This window comes from Ascaphus truei, chromosome 7, assembly GCF_040206685.1.
Source record: "Ascaphus truei isolate aAscTru1 chromosome 7, aAscTru1.hap1, whole genome shotgun sequence".
NCBI classification, from domain to species: domain Eukaryota; kingdom Metazoa; phylum Chordata; class Amphibia; order Anura; family Ascaphidae; genus Ascaphus; species Ascaphus truei.
Window position 1 is genome coordinate 82,047,983 of NC_134489.1, and position 22,052 is coordinate 82,070,034.

The 22,052-nt window shown below is 42.9% G+C and overlaps 1 protein-coding gene across 1 annotated transcript; it reads left to right on the forward strand.

The window, feature by feature from the left end:
- Positions 1-2,895: 2,895 nt before the first annotated feature.
- Positions 2,896-21,109, forward strand: LOC142499621 (pro-glucagon-like). Its single transcript, XM_075609230.1, has 4 exons — positions 2,896-3,011; positions 7,003-7,131; positions 19,454-19,602; positions 20,528-21,109. Exons 1-3 carry the CDS (start codon positions 2,920-2,922, stop codon positions 19,569-19,571), a joined length of 339 nt encoding a protein of 112 aa, XP_075465345.1. The 5' UTR covers positions 2,896-2,919; the 3' UTR covers positions 19,572-19,602; positions 20,528-21,109.
- Positions 21,110-22,052: the final 943 nt, after the last annotated feature.

Genomic DNA, 22,052 nt, shown 5'->3' on the forward strand with positions numbered 1-22,052 from the left:
AACATCTGAAGCCCAGTGTTGTTTTTTTGCACTAGTATTGCCTCCGTCTTTGTAGTGGAGAAATTTTGAAGGAATAGCGTAGGGTCAAAGTCATTTGATTTAAATTAATCTCTTCTTGTGCCTGTGGGGAAGCCATGTTATCACCCTGTGCCTTAGAAAGCCCAAATAAAATTGTAAGCTCTGTGAGTCAGAAACTTACTGTCATATATTTTAGGCACTAAGTAAGATAGTTATAATGAATAATTATGAATAAATGACCCACATGTGTACATTTTTATTGAATTATCCTCTAACTGTAAAACTAAAATGTAGTGTTATTTACTGATACTGTTACTACCTTTTTTTGGAGCAATGAGTCTATTTGTAATGTTTTTTTTAACCACAACCCTAATTTCCATGTGCTGTATAGCCCTGCTTTTGAGGGCTAGGTTGCAGATGTATTAATCAAAACCTATTTACTTTTAGCAGGAATAAAGCTGATGCAAAACTAGAGTTATTTTAGCGTTGTTTGGTAGAAACTTTAATAAATGTTATATATGTATATATATATATATACACAGTAATATTTCCATTGCTACATGCTTTATGGTGGAGGTTTTTTTTACCCACCATAAATTAACTAATGTGTGGTGGATATCTATCCAAGATTCATATTGCAAAGCCAGTATACACAGCCTCACCCTAATGAGACCCAAAAGTTCGAAATAACTGTCTATGGGTATGTTTACTGGCTATGCATCTTACCCCAGGCTGTGCTAACAAAGCTGTGCAATGCAGCAAGCATAAGCTTATAGGGGTCTATGTCAAAATGGATTTTAAGCAAGAGGTGGCACTATGGGCTCATTTGCATGTCATTTCCCAGAATCCCTTGCTGCAGTGGAAGCACTGTATATTGGGCGATAAGGGTGAAAGGCAGGGTTATAGACTTAAGACATGCAAATGAGCACACTGTAATATTTCCATTTTTTTATGCTTTATGGTGGAGGGTACCATAACTTAACTAATGCGTGGTGTGTCTATATGTATATGTGTATAGTTTGGAGTTATGATTTACTATGCAAGATCAATGAGCATGTCTCCATTAGCATTAATCATCATGATCATCATCATCATCATCATCATCATCATCATCATCATCATCATCATCATCATCATCATCATCTCTCCTCCAGCACCTCTCATCATCATCATCCTCATCCCCCTCCCCTCAATATGACACTCTCTCCCAATCCCCTCTATATGACACTCACCCCTACACCCAATATGACACACTCTCCCCCTCCCCTCAATATGACACACTCTCCCCATCCCCTCAATATGACACTCTCTCTCCCTCCCCTCAATATGACACTCTCTCGTCCCCTCAATATGACACTCTCTCTCCCTCCCCTGAATATGACACTCTCCCCCTCCCCTCAATATGATACTCTATCCCCTCCCCTCAATATGATACTCTCTCTCCCTCCCCTCAATATGATACTCTCTCTCCCTCCCCTCAATATGACACTCTCTCTCCCCCTCCCCTCAATATGACACTCTCCCCCTCCCCTCAATATGACACTCTCCCCCTCCCCTAAATGACACTCTCTTCCCCTCCCCTCAATATGACACTCTCACCCCCTCCTCTCAATATGACACTCTCTCCCCCTCCCCTCAATATGACACTCTCCCCCTCCTCTCAATATGACACTCTCTCCCGCCCCTGCAACTCACATCACACCCTCCCCCTGCAACTCACATCACTCTCTCCCCCCCTGCACCTCACATGTCAGCAGCCCCCCCTTCACATGTCAGCAGCACTCCCCCCCACCAGCCCATATTTCACACCCACCCCCCACCAGCCCGTTTTTCACACCCACCAGCCTGTTTTTCACAACCGCCCCCACTAGCCCGTTTTTCACACCCACCCCCCACCAGCCTGTTTTTCACAACCGCCCCCACCAGCCCATTTTTCACACCCACCCCCCACCAGCCTGTTTTACACACACACACACACACACACACACACACACACACACACACACACACACACACACACACACACACACACACACACACACACACACACACACACACACACACACACACACACACACACACACACACACACACACACACCTAAGCCCCGCCCCCGGCATGCTCTGACCTCCAACCCACCCCCCCGGCATCCTGCTATTGAAAAAAAAAATACTCATGGCTGCCGCATCCTCCTCCTGCCCCCGCGCACCGCAAAACCCAGGGGGGGGGGGGTGAATCGCCGCCATTTTTTTAAACTTTTTAAAAAAAAAATTTATTTAATTAACTGGCACCCGGCCAAAGTCATCGCGGCCAGGTGGGCTGCATGCCGTATGTTGTGCAGGCCTGCTTTACAGAGACATTTTGCAGGCACATATCCCTGCCCTGTGCAATCTATGTTTTTGATGCCAGGGAGATAAAGTGACTTGCAAAAGGTCACAAGGAGGCTACACTGGGAATTGAACCAGTGCCAGTCAGTGTCTTTACTCACTGAGCCACTCCTTCTCCCTTCTCCCTTTCTAGGTTTTCAGGATATCCCAGCACAGATCAAAGTGAGCCACTGATTGAGCCACCTGTGCTGAAGTAGCGATTTCCTGAAAACCTGACCTGTTGCTGGCCCTTAAGGACTGGAGTTGCCCACCCCTGGTAATATGCAGCACTCTATTGAAAAGTAACAGGATATATTAATTATTAATAATATAACCCAGCTGGTGCTTTATACCCAGAGGAAATTGAAGGGAAGCTTGTATATGTTCCTTCATCTCTATGTTTTCTATTTGGCTCATTGACAAATAATCTCTTTCAGATATCATGAAAATGATTTACAATACATTGTGGTCATGAAAAAAATATATATTTTGCTAGAAATAACATGTTTAGCTCCTCATCTATTATAGAATAAACATGAAGAGCATTTATTGTATGGTCGGAATTCTTTTTATGCTACTACAAGGCAGCTGGCAAAATCCTCTTCAAGAAACAGGAGACAAGTCCAGGTATGTTTAATGCACAGAAATAAGGAAACATACCGCTTTCTAAAGATAGAATATTTAAAAATATGTCAAAGTAGATTTTTGTAGTACAATAAAATAATAGGAAGTTGAAAAGAGGAACTAGGTGATAAGAAGACAATTTTCTAATGGATAGTGGTGTAGAGTGAGATATGGTGCTCAAAATCACATGTGAACTGTCACAAAATAGTGTCTTTACATAAGACTTTAAGATTCAGGTAAACATGTTAATGTCCTCAATATTGCAGTCCATAATAAAAGTGCCACTGAGATAGTGAAGATGCCTACTAGTATACATATATCGTCCACAGTATGTGGAACTTAATCAGCCTCTCAATAAGGCAAGATATACAAATGCAGAGCCAGGAGATATAAAGGGACTATGCCCATTACCTGTCAGCTTACACAGGACCATCCAGCATTCCCCGGGTGTGCAGCCTGTTGAAGTGTGAAATCCAGAAAAGCAGAGAAAATGGAGCACAGCCAAGATTCACCGGAAAAGTCAGGATCCTGGGTAACTGGATGTATTTAATTAGTTGTACAGCTCACAAACAGGGAGACAAACGCACCCGCGTTTCGTGCTGGACGCACTTTACCACCTTTTTGTGAATCTTGGCTGTGCTCCATTTTTGTATTGTTTTCTGGATTTCTGATGGATACAGTAGCCTATAGCGAAAGGATTTTAAGCTCCCAGATAAAGTATGTGTCTCTGGGATCCACTGTATCAATGCGTCAGTTCTGTAACAATGGCACAATATCATTAAACAATAGGTTCACACTTCAGCATCCCGAATTCTGTTTCAACTTGAGAAAATAAATCATTATATTCTTAGAAATAGATGTAACATCTTCTTTACATGTGATGGACATGTAGAAAATCCCTGTTGGAAATGTGCATTTGAAATTGTGCTTCTACCACCAAGAATGGAACAGATAAAAATGAGAATATTAAAGTTAAAAAAAATGAAATCCCCAAATGGGCGCATTTCTAACACCCTCCCCCCTCTGAATTTAAAGATATGTATTCTTCACACATACTGTAGGTACAGTATACAGGTAAATTAATGTTGAGATTTGTTGCGCGTGATAAAAAAAATGTGGTCATTTGGAGATTGTTGTTTAGCAACTGCACTGCAATCTTAATTGGAAGTTTGGGGGAATATTCAATTGGCTCGCTAATTGTTACATCACTGCACCGACACACTTTATTCGAGCAAATACCCAGTATGTACCTGGCAGATACCTGGAATGCGCCGCTCCTCACCTCTGACAAGCCCCGTTGCGTTTGCCTTCCCAGCCTGGGTTCATGCCTGGCTGACGGGCGGCTGATCTGTTAAATGATAATGATTAGGATTTAATAGGCTGCAATGCTTCGCGTGTCTACCAGATGGCATAAATTCATGAATTGTAATGCAGTTTATATATATATATACTGTGCAGTATTGCAGCCAGCGGGAATAAAATGCTTCAATCCCTGCCTGGAAAATACCTCAATGCACTCGGGCAGAAAACAGTCACAAACCTCAATACACCCGGGTATACCCGAATTCGTGGGACTAGCCGAGCTCGAATAAAGTGTGTCGCCAGTGTCACAAATTAAAACATTATGTACAATGATCAGTCAATGCTGCACAGGATGAAGTGCTGGGTGAATCAAAACAGCTCAATGAAGTCAAACATTAGTCACAAGGCACATTTAATAGTGATTACAGCAAGTACTTAGACTCAAGACTTTGTCCAATGGTTAATGATTACTAAAAGAAGAGGATAAGAATTCTAAAGTCAAAAACTGAGTTTACCTTTGTTTCAGATAATGCAACCTGCTATACTGTAGGTCTCACCAGCTACATGCACTTGATTTAATCTTATTTGTTTTTAGAATCCCTCTTAAAAGAACAGTTTTATAAATTCTACTTAATCATTTTACCCCGAATTCCCATTAGTAACTTATAATTTCCCCTTATTTGTTTCAATCAGTGTTAATATTAAGTTAGCAATAATTACAGGAGTATTGTATTAGCAAAGATCTATTAAGATATATGTTATTGTGTTATCCAGGGTTACAAAAGCAATTGGAAATATTAGTATTCAGGCTGTTAAGCGTGAGGCTTTGTCTAAATTATAAAATATATATATATATATTTTTTTTAAATCCTAATTTAGCAAAATCTTAATGATTTTTTCCCCTACAAATTTCACAACTTCTCTTTGAAATTTTAAATCTCACCATTTTTACTAAGGTATTTTGGGGGTGAAACTTGCCATTGTTTTGTATGAAAACTATTTGCAAACATGGTAAATTTTTCTATTCGCTACCCTTTTCAGAATGTTTTCACATTTCTTATTGGAAATCATATATATGTTACAATTTGCAGTAGGCCAATATCGAACATTATTATATCCCCACCTTCCTAGTGTATTATTATAATGAAAGGATTGTGTATGCAGCTTGGTGGCCAGTGTGTGCTGTGATTTCATTCTAAAATATGATTCCCTAGTGCTTGACTGTTACAGTATATACATACAAGTTTATAATTAAATATAGTACAAATGGGCTATTCTGTATGCACAAAGACTTCCTGCTATATTTCCACATCATTGGAACATGCTAATAACTTCAACAGTCCCTACTAACACTACGCTTATAGTGCCGGCGGCGGCGACGCAACAGCAAATTGAGGTGACTTCCAGCGATCACGACCAAGCCGTTGCTCCGTTGCACCATCGCATCGCGCTTGCTATAAGCGCACGCGAAGGCGGCAATGCATTTGTTTTGACACAATGTCGCTGTCGCCGGAACTATAAGCGCAGCCTTAGAACACATACACACAGATGCAAACATTGGTCAGTTGAAATACCTTCTCCAATCAAGTGTTTTCTGTATAAATATGCATTACTGTTGTAGTCTATGTGGAGCCAGAAATAAAACACTTAGGGGGCTATGCACTAAGCTCAATGGCTTTGCGTTCTGATTTTCAAAAAAAAGCAGGTTCGTTAAAAAGTGAGGTTGGGGACGCGATTCACTAAGGCCTTGAGCCCATTTTTTAACGTACAGGTCTCCAGAGCTGAACCGCATTGGTTTCAGGTCCGAGGACCCCCTACTTCAGGAGATACAGGCCCCGTTATGGGGTGCCGGTATCCCCTGCACTTTCAAGCGTCACGTGACCGGGACATTTCAATTCTGCAGGGGATACCGGCACCCCATAAAGGGGCCTGTAACTCCTGAAGTAGGGGGTCCCCAAGGCTGAAACCAATGCAGTTCAGCTCAGTAGACCTCCTGCATATCTACACTGGTATTAAAACACACATAACAATAAACCATAATTCATTACCGTAGCGGATAGCCGCTATGGTAATGAAGCTGCTTTAATGTATTTTTAATAATAGTGTGCAGGAGCAGGGGGTCCCCATGGTGGGCCATGGTGCCTGGCGGGACCCACCAACAGGCCTCCAGACCCTGTGTGAAACATGTTGCTGGTAACCTGTATGTCTGTGAGGTGACCCGTCAGGTCCACCGGAGACTCACCGGGGACATACGCTAAGGTTGCGTTGCTTAGTGCATCCCGGTTAAGGGCAGAATTTAATGAAAACAGGGTTACGAACAAGCAAAGTTGGACTTAGAAAAAAATCCTGATAAAAGTCAGTTTTAGAGCGCAAGGTGCCTGTTTGCGTTGCTTAGTGCATCGGGTTGAGCACAACATCACCTTCTAAGAGCACTTTGCGCTCTAAAAGTGACTTAATAGAGCTTAGTGCATGACCCCCTTAATCAGGTAATTCTTGTTGACTATCTATTCAATGCTGCACTCAGTATTCTATATAATGAAAGCTTTGTAAAGATTCTCAATGCCATATTTTGTTTAACCAATCACTATTAGCACTAAAGATGTGAAAATAACATTAGATTGCTTAGTGAATGTAACTTTGTTGTAGCTTAGCACTATGGTTGTTAATTTAACCACTGCTTTTCTTGGTACAGTGGAGTTTCCAGGCGCAATGCTGATTTTCAGAATAATATAGAAGACACCAAGGATATGAACAAGTACTTGGAAGCTCAAGCAGTTAAAGAATCTGTCCATTGGTTGAAGGCAGAAGGGAAAAAACCAGGGTAAGAATCTACTATTATCCTTATTAATTTTCTTTTAGCAGCCTCTGCTGTTGTTTGACAAACTCATTCATTCAAATGAGTTAATGATTCATATAATCCACTAAAAAAAAGTTTTTATTTTCCATTTTGGCACATACAGTACTGTAGGCCTCTTCTTCGCTATGCACATCTTTCCTGTGCTGTGGAAGAGTTGTGCTTGATTCAAAGAAAAACCAGTGGGACTAAGACACAGCATATTGAATATCAATGTGGATACATGGTGTTTGGTCCTTCACATTTTATCGACTTATGGGTGAATTTGAAGCCCTGATGGAAAATATGGTTTTCTGCTTTGGACTGTCTTTTGTACTTGTGCATAGCAATATCTTACTGTAAATAAAAAATAAAACATTTCCATTTATCTTCATAGTGCCGATTGGTTCATTGGTTGACTATTGCATGAAAGCATCGACTGACTTCAGTGGGAGTTTCCATGTGAAAGTGCCACAATTCGCATCCTCACAGTCTCAACTCTACTCAATAACCCCCTATGTTCGCTCACTTGAGAAGGAGATTACTGGAACTTTCTTCTCTTCCAGTGGTTTCTCGATAAAATTCCATTATATCAATTGATTTATTCTACCCATTTTTTTTAAATTATTTGACCTTTCTAATTATATTACTAGAAAGCAAAACAACAAGAACAATACCATGCAAGATACACCTAAAACATATTTTCTTGGGTGTTTTCTAATAAATAGTTTTCCCAGAAGGATATGTGCATTAACTCAGCCTATCATAATGTTTAGGAGGCAATCCTATAATGGTATGAATTCTGTTCTTCTTTTGGAGCTAACATTTCCCAGCAACAAAACTGATGCAAAATAAATACTCCCAGTGTTATTTTTTTACACTAGCATATAGAATTAGTTCCCATGGCGATTATTTATAATTCTACAGACTGCAAAAATAGTGCAAAATAAATGAACCAGATTTATCAAAGGAAAACCTCTTGCTTTTAATGGAATTCTTTTTCTAATAGATATAGCGCTGTTACTTGCACTGTTTCTCCCCCCACAGGTTTGCAGCTGAGAGACCGTTGTAGATAAACCCCAAAGTCTATGCTTCCTTTTCAGCTCCAGTCTCTTTACAATTCAGTTTTTTTATTAACATCAAACCAGTTGTGATGTTGTTTGCAGCATTCAATACAGTTTGATTTCATGGTCTCCAGTAAATCAAAATACAGGTAGTTAATTTAACGAGTGGCAAACAGTACAGTACGTCAAATGTTCTTTTCCCATCGCATATGGCGCGACACCCATCCCATGCATTAGGCATGGCCCATAATAAGTGCAGCTTGTGGCCCACAGCTTTGCATCAAGCTGGTTGGTCCCTTGTTTACTCTCCTTGTTCTTGTTTACTATTTGGGGAGTGAATATGTGGAGCTATGGAAGGAGCTACATGCTTCCATATTATAATGATCCGTATCAACTTTTCCGTGTGGGCCCATCACTTTTTTCAGAAGACAAACGTTAGTATAATCAGATCTGCGCCAAACGTAAGAAACTTGATAAGCAACAATTTTAACATTTGACACGGCTGCCATAAATAAAAAAAAATTAAAAATATATTGTGCATCTAGTTGCACTTGCCAGGAGCTTGAAGCATAGGCCAAAGAAGTGAGTATCAGCATTTGTATTGATATAATGAAGTGGTACTTAAGGCTTTTCTAACATTGCCAGGTCCTTAACAGCAAAGGGATTCTAAGTAACACTTGAGTTTTAACAGCTGCATTTGTTTTGAGTTTCAAGGCACAATGCTAACTATGAGACACATGGGGAAGGTACATACACCTGTGAACGAACCAATAACTTGGAAGCTCAAGCAGCCAAAGTGCTGGGTTCTGTTGAGCTCCACTTAATATTTCAATGGCAATCAGCCCTTTCAGAGCATATTAAATTACCCCTTTAGTGAGAACAAAATCAGTTTAGCAGCTATTCTACACCGGGGGTAGCCAACACCTGTCCTCAAGAGCCAATAACTGGTTAGGTTTTCATGATATTCCTGCTTCAGCACAGGTGGCTCAATCAGTGGCACAGTCAAAGACTGAGCCACTGATTTAGCCACCTGTGCTGAAGCAGGAATATCCTGAAAACTTGACCTATTGGTGTCTCTTGATGACTGGAGTTGATTACCGCTCTTCTACACGGCACATACTTCTCATTGTTGTTGATCCTATTTCAATAATATTTCTACAATTATATGTGCAGGTAAAATGATAAATAGGGTGTTACATGGTTGAATGTTTTAAACTACAATGCAACTCATTTGGTCGCTGCTAAAATGGACTGTGCTAATACAATTTATTTTATTTGGAAGCATTTATCTTTGACAAACTAAAGCTACTTGCTGTTTTCAGGATTATACAAATTGTAAATCTACCAACAATAGCATTATAAAAAATTGGCTGAATCTAAAATTGCTGTAACCCTTGTCCCCCCCCCTCCCGCCCGTCCCCCCAGACTCATCTGCGGTGTCTAGGGTGCGTGAGGGCAGATTACATGCATAGTGGTGGTGCATACATGCGTGGAACAGGAGGGCCTGAGCTTCCCGCAGTGTTATGGGGGAGACAGGACCAGGCTTCTGGTGTGTTGGCCTCCATGGTATCTTAGTGGTGGTGCAGCGCCTCCATCTTCTATAGCTCCCAGGGATATGGGAGAGGACCCGTATAGAAGAACCACCCTGGTCCAGGGGTGAATGCTCCAAATCACACAGTCTTTGGTAAAAGCTACAAGGTCTTTATTGTACTCACAGCTTGTTAGAACAGCACACAGCAGCAATAGTACACAGCAAAACACTTCCTTCACAGTGTACCGGATCTGTCTCCTTCTCCTCTCCTTCCCTCCAAATAGTTCTCCTCAGGATGGTCTGAAGGGGGGTCTTTGCTCCCTGCCTCCACCCTCAGCCCAGGGCACTCAGGGTGGGGCTAGCTCTTCCCTCACCCCCTAAGCAGGGCGAGGGGTACTGGTCCACCTATAACTCACTAGGCCCTACTCCTCTGGAACCTATGATCTAGCTCACACCGTCTGACTGTCCAGTCAGACACTCCAACACCAACAGACCGACTCTGACTGAGAGCGCACAGGCACTGCAACTAAGTTTGGTCAGCCTCATGACATCAACAGAACCTCCCCTCTGCATCAGGCCTACAGCAGAGTCAGGCTTGTATCTATCAATCAGGCAGGGCTTACAAGGGGGGAAAACCCATGATTACTACTGGGGCCTGTCATTAACAGGACTTATCACAGTAGTAGGAAGATGTTATAGCCCACGCTGTTTACAGGGGGCTACACTCTCCCTATGGTGGAATCCAATGGTCCACACTTGGACCTAGCTTTGGCAGTACCACCCTGCAGTGAAAAACCTGGGAACAAACACAGGTTACACATGTTATCATAACATTTGTATGAGGTAGATATTCGACAACTGAACACCAGTTACTCCCAACGTGGAGCACCTAGTGAAAATGTTTGGGATCTGGCTTCCTCACTCTCCTGCCATTATGATCCGTGACCGTCACAGCGAAAGATTGGACCGACCCATGCTCTGACCGATAGCTTACACCATGCATGTAGATACATCTACCTATGCTCCATATGTGGACCAATTCACTTATCTTGTCTTCATTATTGTAACCCCCTTGACCAAACTTGGTCCGAAGATATTCCTGGACTGCCTCTCTAAGCCAACTGTCTCGGTTCTCTTCAATTTCCCTCATGATAGGCTCAGGTACATACGGGTATTCATATCCGTGGGACTGCCGGTATCTAGCCACTATGGCCCTGTCAGCCCTACTCAGTTTGGTGAGCTTCCTGTTACCCGCCCTGCTTGGCAGTACCCAATACACAGGCTCCTTCGGAGCTACTTCATCATATAAGATACTGGGGCCTCGGGGTACAACAAGTTTCTGCTCTATCTCCCGGTATCTATGATCTAATTCATCCTCCACCTCTTGTTGAGTGAAAAAACCAGCTGCCCACCAATGGTCAACAATATTATTCTTAATTAATAGAAACCGCGTACAGTCCATCCCCTCGTGGTATCCGGTGAATAGGGGTGCTCACCACGGTGCTCGTACTCGGTCGAATGACTAGTGCGTTCTACCTCGGATTCTACCTGAGATGATACACCAGACGTACCCGCATCAGTAGATCGCGAGCAATCTCTCCTCCCTTTGGCATTATAGTACCTGGTAGGGTTCATCTTATGAACCACATTGCTGGTAGGCCCAGCCTCTACTGGAGTGTGCGACACACGGTCCCTCCCTCTAGCTGCAGGAGAAAACAGCACAAGGTTAGGCACAGGTATAACACTTGAATACGGTATCTCCCCATCAGACCCCTCATCGCTCAACTCCCAATCCTGCAAGTCCTTGGAGTATTTGGGGTATTTACATAACTTATCCCTAGTAGGTCCCGGTGGCACCACTCATGACGGAGCAAGGGCAGTGGCCGGGGCAATGGAGCTATGGGCTGGGGCTGGGGGAACGTCCAACTCAATGTCCAGTAAGCAGGCAATTCCGTGACCAATGAATGCTTTCTTAGACTTGCTCTCCGCCATGCTTCTGGCTTCTCTGGTGGGGCCTTGACTCCTTAGGGTAGCAAGGGCAAGGGCCGTATCTATGCTTCGTGCGGAGAACAGCGCTCCCGGCCTTCTCTTTCCGGTGGGACCGGAAACGACGTCATCAGGGTTGCCCGCAGAATCTCCATCCGCTCCGTGGTCACGCACCGGAAGTTCGTCGAGGACCGGCATGGGCGGTGGCGCAGCAACCGGTGCACGGCCAGACAAGTAGGCCTCAAGCCTCTCCTTCTCGTCCTCCGTAGTTACGGTCTTCGCCTGGCGGGAGAAAGGGGATGGCAGAGTCTCCTTACCGCTCCGCTGCTGTTTGATGATATCGGGTTCCTCTTGGGTCGTCTCGATCGCCATCTCCTCCGCACTGGGAGTCACCACGGCCGTGGGACTTTTATGAGCCTCAGGTCACACCAGCGCTTGCTATCGGATGGTGTCCGCGCTCGTCTGTTCCTCCTTGATGCTGCGTTGGTGGTTCGCCGTTAGGCGCATCGCTACCATTGGTAAACCCGCCTCTTTTTCTGAGGATATCATAATCGGATCCTCCACTCGGGAGTCACCGGGTGCTTCTGCGATACAACCAGTGGGTATAGGTACGAAGCTGGCGGGCTCTGGTACCTCTACTGGGGTCGCGCTCTTCTCCGTCGATGGCTCTTTTGGCTCGACAGCCGGTCTGGCCTGGGTTCTCCCTGCCTGCTTGTAACGGGGAACCAAGGCCGTTCTCTCGGTGCTTTCCGCCACCTCCGCTATCGTTCCTGGAGAGGCACTCCATGGGGTCTCGGTCAGTGGCCCCGGCTCGTTAGGCCACAAGTAGAACGTGCCACACTGTAAGCATCGTTCCTTGGTGCTGGGTACCTCACCGGGTACCCCGCAGTGGACGCACAGGCACCTCAGGTATTCTTGCTCCACGATCTCTATTACCAGCAAGCCGCCTGGTACTTGGAAGATCGATCATGGTTCGCTCAGGGTTGGAACAGGTCAGTGTCTCAGCTCCTTGCTCCTCGAATGCCAGACAAAAGTGAAGCTCTTCGCTCTGGCTTCCGGTCCCTCCCTTCGCTGGAGAGGACTCTCCTGATTGGCTCTCCTGGTGCCTCTTCCCTCTGGTGGAATCCAGAGGCGGGGCCTTCTCTCCATCAGTGTGACGTGGCCTGGCTTTCTGACCAGCCACTGCACAGGTGGATGGGCTTTCATGCCGCTCCGCTCCGCTCCTCTTGCAAGGAATCTGGGTTTGGCGCAAGACTCTTGCACATTTCCCGCCACATTGTTCTCACTGTCTCTTTGCACGATTCACGTGCTTGCTCCAGGATTGGCGGGAACCACCATTTTAGATCGGCTCTATTGCTCCGCGGGGCATATGTCGGGATGGACGCCATCTTGGATGAGCCCTCCAAATGTACACGTGCCCTATTCTCAGTGTCTACTGGGTATCTCGTACCTAAACACTGACTAACCTCCAAATGTGTGCTCTGCATTCTGTTTCTGTATCCCACTAATATGAGGTGGCTTTACCCCAGGCTCAGCGGAACTCCTCTCCTCCATGCACTGTACTCGGTGTCTACGGTGCAAGTGCTCTGTGGTGCGTTTGTGTGGATGACAGCTAGTGTACCGGGCATCTCCCTAGGTACGGGCGTCTCCTACTTTTGGCACGGGCCCTGGGCCATGGTCCCTGGACTAGTTAACAGGCTCACCCCCCCCCCCCAGTTGCCTCACGCTATCTGCCTCAAGGGACTCGAACAGCTATAGCTCTTCACCCCTTCTACGCCACCATCTAGTTGCACTTGCCAGGAGCTTGAAGCATAGGCCAAAGAAGTGAGTAGCAGCATTTGTATTGATATAATGAAGTGATACTTAAGGCTTTTCTAACATTGCCAGGTCCTTTGACAGCAAAGGGATTCTAAGTAACACTTGAGTTTTAACAGCTGTATTTGTTTTGAGTTTCAAGGCACAATGCTAACTATGAGACACATGTAGAAGGTACATACACCTGTGAACGAACCACTAACTTGGAAGCTTAAGCAGCCAAAGTGCTGGGCTCTGTTGAGCTCCACTTAATATTTCAAATGGCAATCAGCCCTTTTAGAGCATATTAAATTACCCCTTTAGTGAGAACAAATTCAGTTTAGCAGCTATTCTACACCGGGGTAGCCAACTCCTGTCCTCAAGAGCCAATAACTGGTTAAGTTTTCAGGATATTCCTGCTTCAGCACAGGTGGCTCAATCAGTGGCACAGTCAAATACTGAGCCACTGATTGAGCCACCTGTGCTGAAGCAGGGATATCCTGAAAAACTTGACCTATTGGTGTCTCTTGATGACTGGAGTTGATTACCGCTCTTCTACACGGTACAAACTTCTCATTGTTGTTGATCCTATTTCAATAATATTTCTACAATTATATGTGCAGGTAAAATGATAAAGAGGGTGTTACATGGTTGAATGTTTTAAACTACAATGCAACTCATTTGGTCGCTGCTAAAATGGACTGTGCTAATACAATTTATTTTATTTGGAAGCTTTTAGCTTTGACAAACTAAAGCTACTTCCTGTTTTCAGGATTACACAAATTGTAAATCTACCAACAATAGCATTATAAAAAATTGGCGGAATCTAATATTGCTGTAACGCTTGTTCCCCACCTCCCCCCCCCCCCCCCAGACTCATCTGCGGTGTCTAGGGTGCGTGAGGGCAGATTACATGCATAGTGGTGGTGCATACATGCGTGGAACAGGAGGGCCTGAGCTTCCCGCGGTGTTATGGGGGAGACAGGACCAGGCTTCTGGGTGTTGGCCTCCATGGTATCTTAGTGGGGGTGCAGCGCCTCCATCTTCTATAGCTCCCAGGGATATGGGAGAGGACCCGTATAGAAGAACCACCCTGGTCCAGGGGTGAATGCTCCAAATCACACAGTCTTTGGTAAAAGCTACAAGGTCTTTATTGTACTCACAGCTTGTTAGAACAGCACACAGCAGTAATAGCATACAGCAAAACACTTCCTTCACAGTGTACCGGATCTGTCTCCTTCTCCTCTCCTTCCCTCAAAATAGTTCTCCTCAGGATGGTCTGAAGGGGGGGTCTTTGCTCCCTGCCTCCACCCTCAGCCCAGGGCACTCAGGGTGGGGCTAGCTCTTCCCTCACCCCCTAAGCTGGGCGAGGGGCACTGGTCCACCTATAACTCACTAGCCCCTACTCCTCTGGAACCTATGATCTAGCTCACACCGTCTGACTGTCCAGTCAGACACTCCAACACCAACAGACCGACTCTGACTGAGAGCGCACAGGCACTGCAACTAAGTTTGGTCAGCCCGCCCCTCATGACATCAACAGAACCTCCCCTCTGCATCAGGCCTACAGCAGAGTCAGGCTTGTATCTATCAATCAGGCAGGGCTTACAAGGGGGGAAAACCCATGATTACTACTGGGGCCTGTCATTAACAGGACTTATCACAGAAGTAGGAAGATGTTATAGCCCATGCTGTTTACAGGGGGCTACATTGCAATGACCTTTTACAAGAATTCTGTATTATTCAAACAACTGAACACAAACTACAACACCAAAGTTCCTTTAAACTGAGACAATGTGGGGTATATTCTTTTGGACTGTGTATAAAACCATGTTCCGCATGTTCCGCATAGATGGGAACGTTTGAATATATTCTTTATATAGGACTTTATATTTTTATTTGTCTGATGCTCCAGTACAGAAAGGAGGTATGGGGTGATCCATTCACTCATAATAATTAATGAAATAGAGAGAAAGATAATCCAGTGCACTCACTCTTGAGTTAAGTAGACATTTGATTTCATTATATTTATTTATAATATTATTTTATATTTAAATATTATTTAAAGTTTGAATATAGCAGTGGTTCCCAAACTCAATGTCCACCCCTTGCTAGAAAATATTTTTTCTTCGAGCCCCTAATTAATAAACCTTATTGCCTACTCATCAGACTATTGCTAACAAAACTGTGTGACTGATCCCAGGCAGCGTCCTGAGCATGTTTGGGGGAGAACACACTTCAGAAGCTCCTGCTGTAATTGACAGCTATACCCTCAATGTTAAGGTGCAGTTTGGAGCCTTACTACAGTATGTGCTCAGTCCCCTCACAGGCTCAGGAACCCACTATACTGCCTGATATCCGTCTTTACAGATTTTTATTTATTATTTATTATTATCTAATTTAAACGATTTTGTCATTTAAATGCTCTTTCTTGGAACATGAGTGTTTCAAGGCGCAATGCTGTTTTTGAGAGACACGCAGAAGGCACTTACACCAGTGACATTAGCAATTACTTGGAAGCCCAGGCAGTCAAGGAATTTATTGATTGGTTAATTAAAGGAAGACCAAAAAGGAAGTAAGGGTGCTTTTTTGAAATTATTAATCTTTTTATAATTATTATTATTTATGTTTGATGCCATTTTTATAGGTCTAAGAAAAAATAATCTACAGTGTTCACTATTTCATGTTGAGTCCAAGTGGTGAAAGCGTGGTTGAGATATATTGGCCCATATTAAAAAAGCAGCCATCTACCATAATATACCTTCTGCCAGTAGAAGGTGTTTCATGGCAATAGACTACTTTCTGAGAACAGGAGAATCATGGTGATCACTGATAGAGATGGACACATTTTTTTTTGCGGATTCAGATCGACCAATTCCTTTGGTCTGTGGATTTCTGCGGATCAGTATCAAAAATGGTGATTCGTCTTTTGCAATTCATTCACGGATTCCGCAATCCCTTGACAGGTTTTAAGAATCCAATCCATGAATTGCTTAATACGGGGATTGGATTATTAAAATCCCTCAGTGGAGGGTGGAATCCACGTGTAGATTGTGAAAATCCACCAACGGAATGTAACCAGTGGCAGTTTTGGATTAATTCACGCGGATTGAAACTGTAACAATCCATCAGCGCATTTGACACTGCGGTACGGATTTTGAATGACAAACTCTGGAATTTCTGGGAAATAGATTTGGACATATTCGCCCATCTTTAGACATGTTATAATTGATATCTCTTTTAGGTTTCAACTATGATATTTCCATGCATTTTTTTCTTATAAGCAGCTATTGAAGCACAGTAGAGATTTGTGAGATTTCGTAAGCACCTCCAACATTGATCCAGACCCTGAAATAGGACTTTTGCTTTGGTTTAGGGGCTGGATCTGTCACTGTTTTGCAGAATCCTGTAGGATCTAAGGCTGATATCGCAATTTGTTTTAGCCCTTTAAAGAATGCAGAAATATCCAGAAAAAAATCACAAACAACTAATCTTTAAACCACACTGATTTCACATTTCAAGGATCGCAGTAGAATAAATTTTGAGACTTAGGGGCCTATGCCCCCTCCAGATAGGCCTGAATACCATTGATAGCAACATTTGCAAAAATGGCGAGTAGCTGGAAACGAGATGATCGCCCCTCTGAAAACGGCTCACCTGATGAGTTATTTCTGCTACAGAGAGAGAGAGATGCCTCTCCCTGCACAAATCTTGTCTACAATTAATGTTTTTTAATTTACAATTTATTACTAGTTTAGATAAGCATGGGGTCTCTGGAGCAGAATCGCGTTGATTTGAGGTTCGGGGACCCCCTGCTTCCTGAGATACAGGCCCTGTTATGGGGTGCCAGTATCTCCTATGTATTTCATTCCCCCGTTCACATGACGTGGGACATTTTAATGCATTGGAGATACTGGCATCCCGGGGCCTAAATCTCGGGAAGCAGGGGGTCCCCGAGGCAGAAATCAATGCGGTTCAGCTCAGGAGACCCCATGCTCCCGTACACTAATAATAAAAATAATATTAAAGCAGCTTCATTACCTTAGCGGACAGCCGCCTGAGGCAATGAAAGGGGTAAAGGCACAATAGTAGCTTTATTGAGGGCAGAGGGGGTGATTGAAGCGAGTACTTGTCCCTTCATTCACCCCCTCTGCCCCAATAAACATTACAATAAGTAATAACGACCAATACACAACCCACCCCCTGTGCCCCCACAAAAAAGCATTTTTATTTATTTTAACACAAATATTTGATCCCAGAGGCCGGTGGGTGTCAGGGGGTCCTCAGGTCATCCCCGAAGGTGTCTGTGGGACCTCGGGTTGTCCCTGCAAGTGTCTGGAGGCCCTCGGGTGGTTCCGACGGGTGTCCGGGGGCCCTCATGTGGTACCACAGGTGTCTGGGGGCCCTGGGTGGTTCCCATGGGTGTCCAGAAGCCCCACAGAGATCCCTGGGTGTCCCCGTGGGTTGCCGGGGGTCCTCACATGTCCCCGCTGGCCTGCAGCACCAATCCTGTTGTAAAAAAAATAATATGACATTCATTTCAATAAATACTCCCCCCCCCCCACTAAACACATACAGTACAGTAATGGGCGAAATAACTATTATCCAGAAATGGATAATAGCTCATTTGCCCATTAGTAAATCAAAAATTAGCCAGCCAGCATAAATAAAGTAACTAAACCGTTCTACTTACCCCTGCCATCATGAAGGGCGTCCTCGTCAATACAATCTAATGGCCCCTAACCACTTAATCACTGTAGCGGTTAATAACCGCGATGGTAATTAAGGGTTAACCACTGTCCCCTGGTAGCCACCCTGGAGGTCTAACCACCCACTTCGAACCCACTGTACCCACCCGGTACCCATTGATTGGCATAGTGCTACATCATACCCATATCATTATAACGGGTGCTCACCACAAACAGGATGGGACCACGAGGCTGAAGTGGGGATGTTGGTATACACCGAACTACAATTGCGAAACTGTGTCCGGTGTGCAGAGTGGTATTCGTCAGGGTGATATAGGTCAGGATGGTCGTGATACTTGCCGTTGTCTAGGATAGGAGAAGTCGGATGGTCGTTGTGCTAAGCCGGGGTCCAGGAGTAGAGAAGGTGGGAGTCCAAATGCAAGCCGAAGTCAAGGGTCAGGGAAGGCAGAAGTCAGGTACAATCCGAGGTCAGGGTAAAATTTTTACAGTCAAGTGCCCTTATTTGACATTTTATGCATTTTAAAATAATGATTGACATTAACTATATTTTAAGTTTTTTTATACCCAGTCTGTGCCCAGTCATAATACTAGTGAGAGACTGCACTTCTGTTTTAAAGTTTTTTATAAAGTGATTGCTTTTCTTCGGATGATGATAATGAATCAATGCTACGAATCAATTGCGCATATAATTGTAATAGTTATGTTATATGTTTTTTTGCTCTGTTTATTTTATTGTTGTGTCTTATCCCCTGTCATTTCTTCCACTCTCGCAGCTGAACGGGACTCCCTGGTTCCTCCCCTCTTCCCAGACGCACCTTCCGCATCAGTAGTCTGATTGGAAGTTGAATTCAACCCATAGCTATGCACGATGGTGTTCGCGCCAAAACCGCGCGGCACCACTGGGTAATGTAGGCGGGGAATCCCCTTCATAGCTGCGGGAGCGTGAGACGCGATTGTACTCTTTGACAAAGGGCTGCATAGCCTGAAACGCGTCAGAGTTTGTTTTGTCTCCCCTCTGTGTTAAAACCATGCTTTAAATAAATATATTTTTTACCTCTCTACTGCTGGTGCTGGCCCCATTCCTCAGCTGTGCTCCGCTACAAAATCTTTGGATTTTAAGCTCTCCCGATGATACTGAATATGGACGGCACCTTGGTGCTCTCTGAAATATCTGTTGACACTTTGGACGCTTGTATGACGCTGTTGCAACATTTTTCCTTTAAAAGATTCAACGAAGTGACCAAGCCAGCTGAAAAATTGAACAGAAGACCCGCTGATGGCCGTTTTACCAATGATATGAACAAAGTCCTAGATACTATGGCTGCTAAAGAGTTCTTACAGTAGATTGGTTAGTTAATGCCAAGGTTACTGAGAGGTAAAGTGTTGTAATAGAAATGCTCTGAATTTAAATTATTTGAGAACATTTTCTTAAAACCAACAATTCAAGATGAATTTAATTTTGATAGGAAATGGAGAATCTTGCAGTTGTACTAATATGATACCCTAATCCTAATGAATGTATCCTTCAATAAATTGAAATCATTGTGATCTGACTTTGACTACATGTGAATCTAATTGTTGTGAATATTTACAACCTATAGCAGATGTCCATACCTGTTATAGAAAGTTAGAAATTACTACAAAATTCAAGTTTGCAGTTCAGTTTTTTGCAGTTAAAGCTGCAGTTCAGTTTTTTTTTTTTTATTAATTTTTTTACATCAATAGTTTCATGTGTGCAATCTCTAATTACTAAAGAACTGTTTAGCTGCAGCTCAATTCATTCTCCATGTATTGATCGGCGAAATTTGGTGACATCATTAGTGAAGGGATCTGTTTTTCTTCTGCTTCTTTCTCTCAGTGGAAGCTCATGAATATTCATGAGCACTCCTGCACTGACATGTGCTAGAGGGAGGGCAGGGCTGACAAAGGGGTGTGCCAGAGCTTGTGACAGGACATGAAGGGGCAGTGCCTTAGCAAATGGTTGTTAAAATAGAATACAAGAAAATTGGTCTTTCAAAGTTGTTTTTTTTAAAACAGAAAATGCAAAAGTATTTTTTCTTACTACAGAACTGATTTATTAAAAAAAACACACATGCAGGATATTGACTGAACTGCAGCTTTAAATAAACAATCCTTTGACCCCCCAAATATATGCTTATATATCAAGATTTGGACAATTACATTGAATTTTGCATTGAGACAAATGAATTAAAATAGAATGTAAAATCAAAACTGCTTCCTATCTTAGACTAGCCATATCATAATTGTGTATCTGAGTTTTATCTCTTTCTTTATTATAGGTCCCTGTTGGAGGAATAACAAACTAGTACAGAATATGTCTTCTACAAGGAATCCCCCGACTCTCACTTGGAAATGTTGAATTTGTGTTCTGTAAATTCCAGCAGGTGTATCATAAAGCCAAAACAGTATAGCTCTGCATGCACAGTCAATGACATTTACAATAGTGTTTACTTGCCAGAGGATTACACAAACAATTGACTATTTTCAAATGCACATCTAACATGATGGTTTAACTCTTTCAGTAATGACAGGCCTCGCAACACATTGTAGAACAATGCATTCTGGGTCCTTCCAGCACTGAAAGGACTTCAATCCAAAAGTGCCATTTTCTCGCCCAATTATTTTGAGCAAAATATGAAAAAAGGGTATAAGTACGATAAAGAATAACTTGTTTAAATTTAAGAGAAAATAACTTATTTTTCTAAGGTTGAATTGTACATAGAAGTTATGCCAATCAATATTGTTTTAAAGGTGTCAGAAAAACATAACGGTCGGATCACCCTGTTTGAAACATTTAGTATAAATATGCTAAGCTTTCAGAATATTAACTAGTAGCCTTAAATAAAGTTTTTCAAGCTTCATTATCATTGTTGCCTGTTGACTAATTTAAAATCCATCTGCACTGAATGTTTGATGCTAACTGCACCCTAAACGCCTTGCTGTGTCTGAAATACATTGTGTCTGCTAAGTGAACTGGCTACATACAGTATTTAAACTGCAGACAACTTCTGAGATTCTTAGAAGAATGGATTTTTTTGGGGAGACCAAGCGACTAGGGTTAACTTCAAGGTATTACCACATTTCTTACATGCGACCAATACAATATTCTATAGCCAGCTATGGGTAATTGACAAGGTTTGGATAGTGTTGTGATTCATGAAATTAAAGAGAATCAATGATATCCAATGTAAAAAATTTTTTTTAATCAATTTAAATATTTAGCCTGGCATCGTGCCACTGTAAAAACACTAACACTATTGAAAACAAACTGTTTCATATGTCTTGTTTAATAGCTCTGCTTAGTAAATACATGTCTTAATCTTTTCACCAAATGTATCCACTCACCGAAAGGAAAGAATTGTTAGTTTTCCTGACTTTATTTACAGAAACATTTATTTATACAGCAAAAGAGAATAGGGAATCACAGGCCATTTACGTAAAAAAAAAATGTATACAATAGTTTGATAGCAATGGAGGAAAAGTCATATAACCTTTAGTAGCTATAGTATGTCATCTATGAAGTAGGAGATTGCTGGACCAACCAGCACAAAGGGGGTAATCCAAAGTGTCAATACAGTTCAGTTCTGGTTACATATCTCGCCTTAATTATTCATTGCTTTTAATCTTTACATTTATCTTAATTATCATTTGAATTTCAGTTGAAATAACCGAGGAAGAACATGACAGTGGCAGATTAAGAGCAGATTTTAAAAGTTTGGGAATACTTTGGGAGATCTTCAATCAAAGTTCACATTTTTAAAACAATTATATAAAATGTCTGACAAGACGGTCAAATAATTTCAA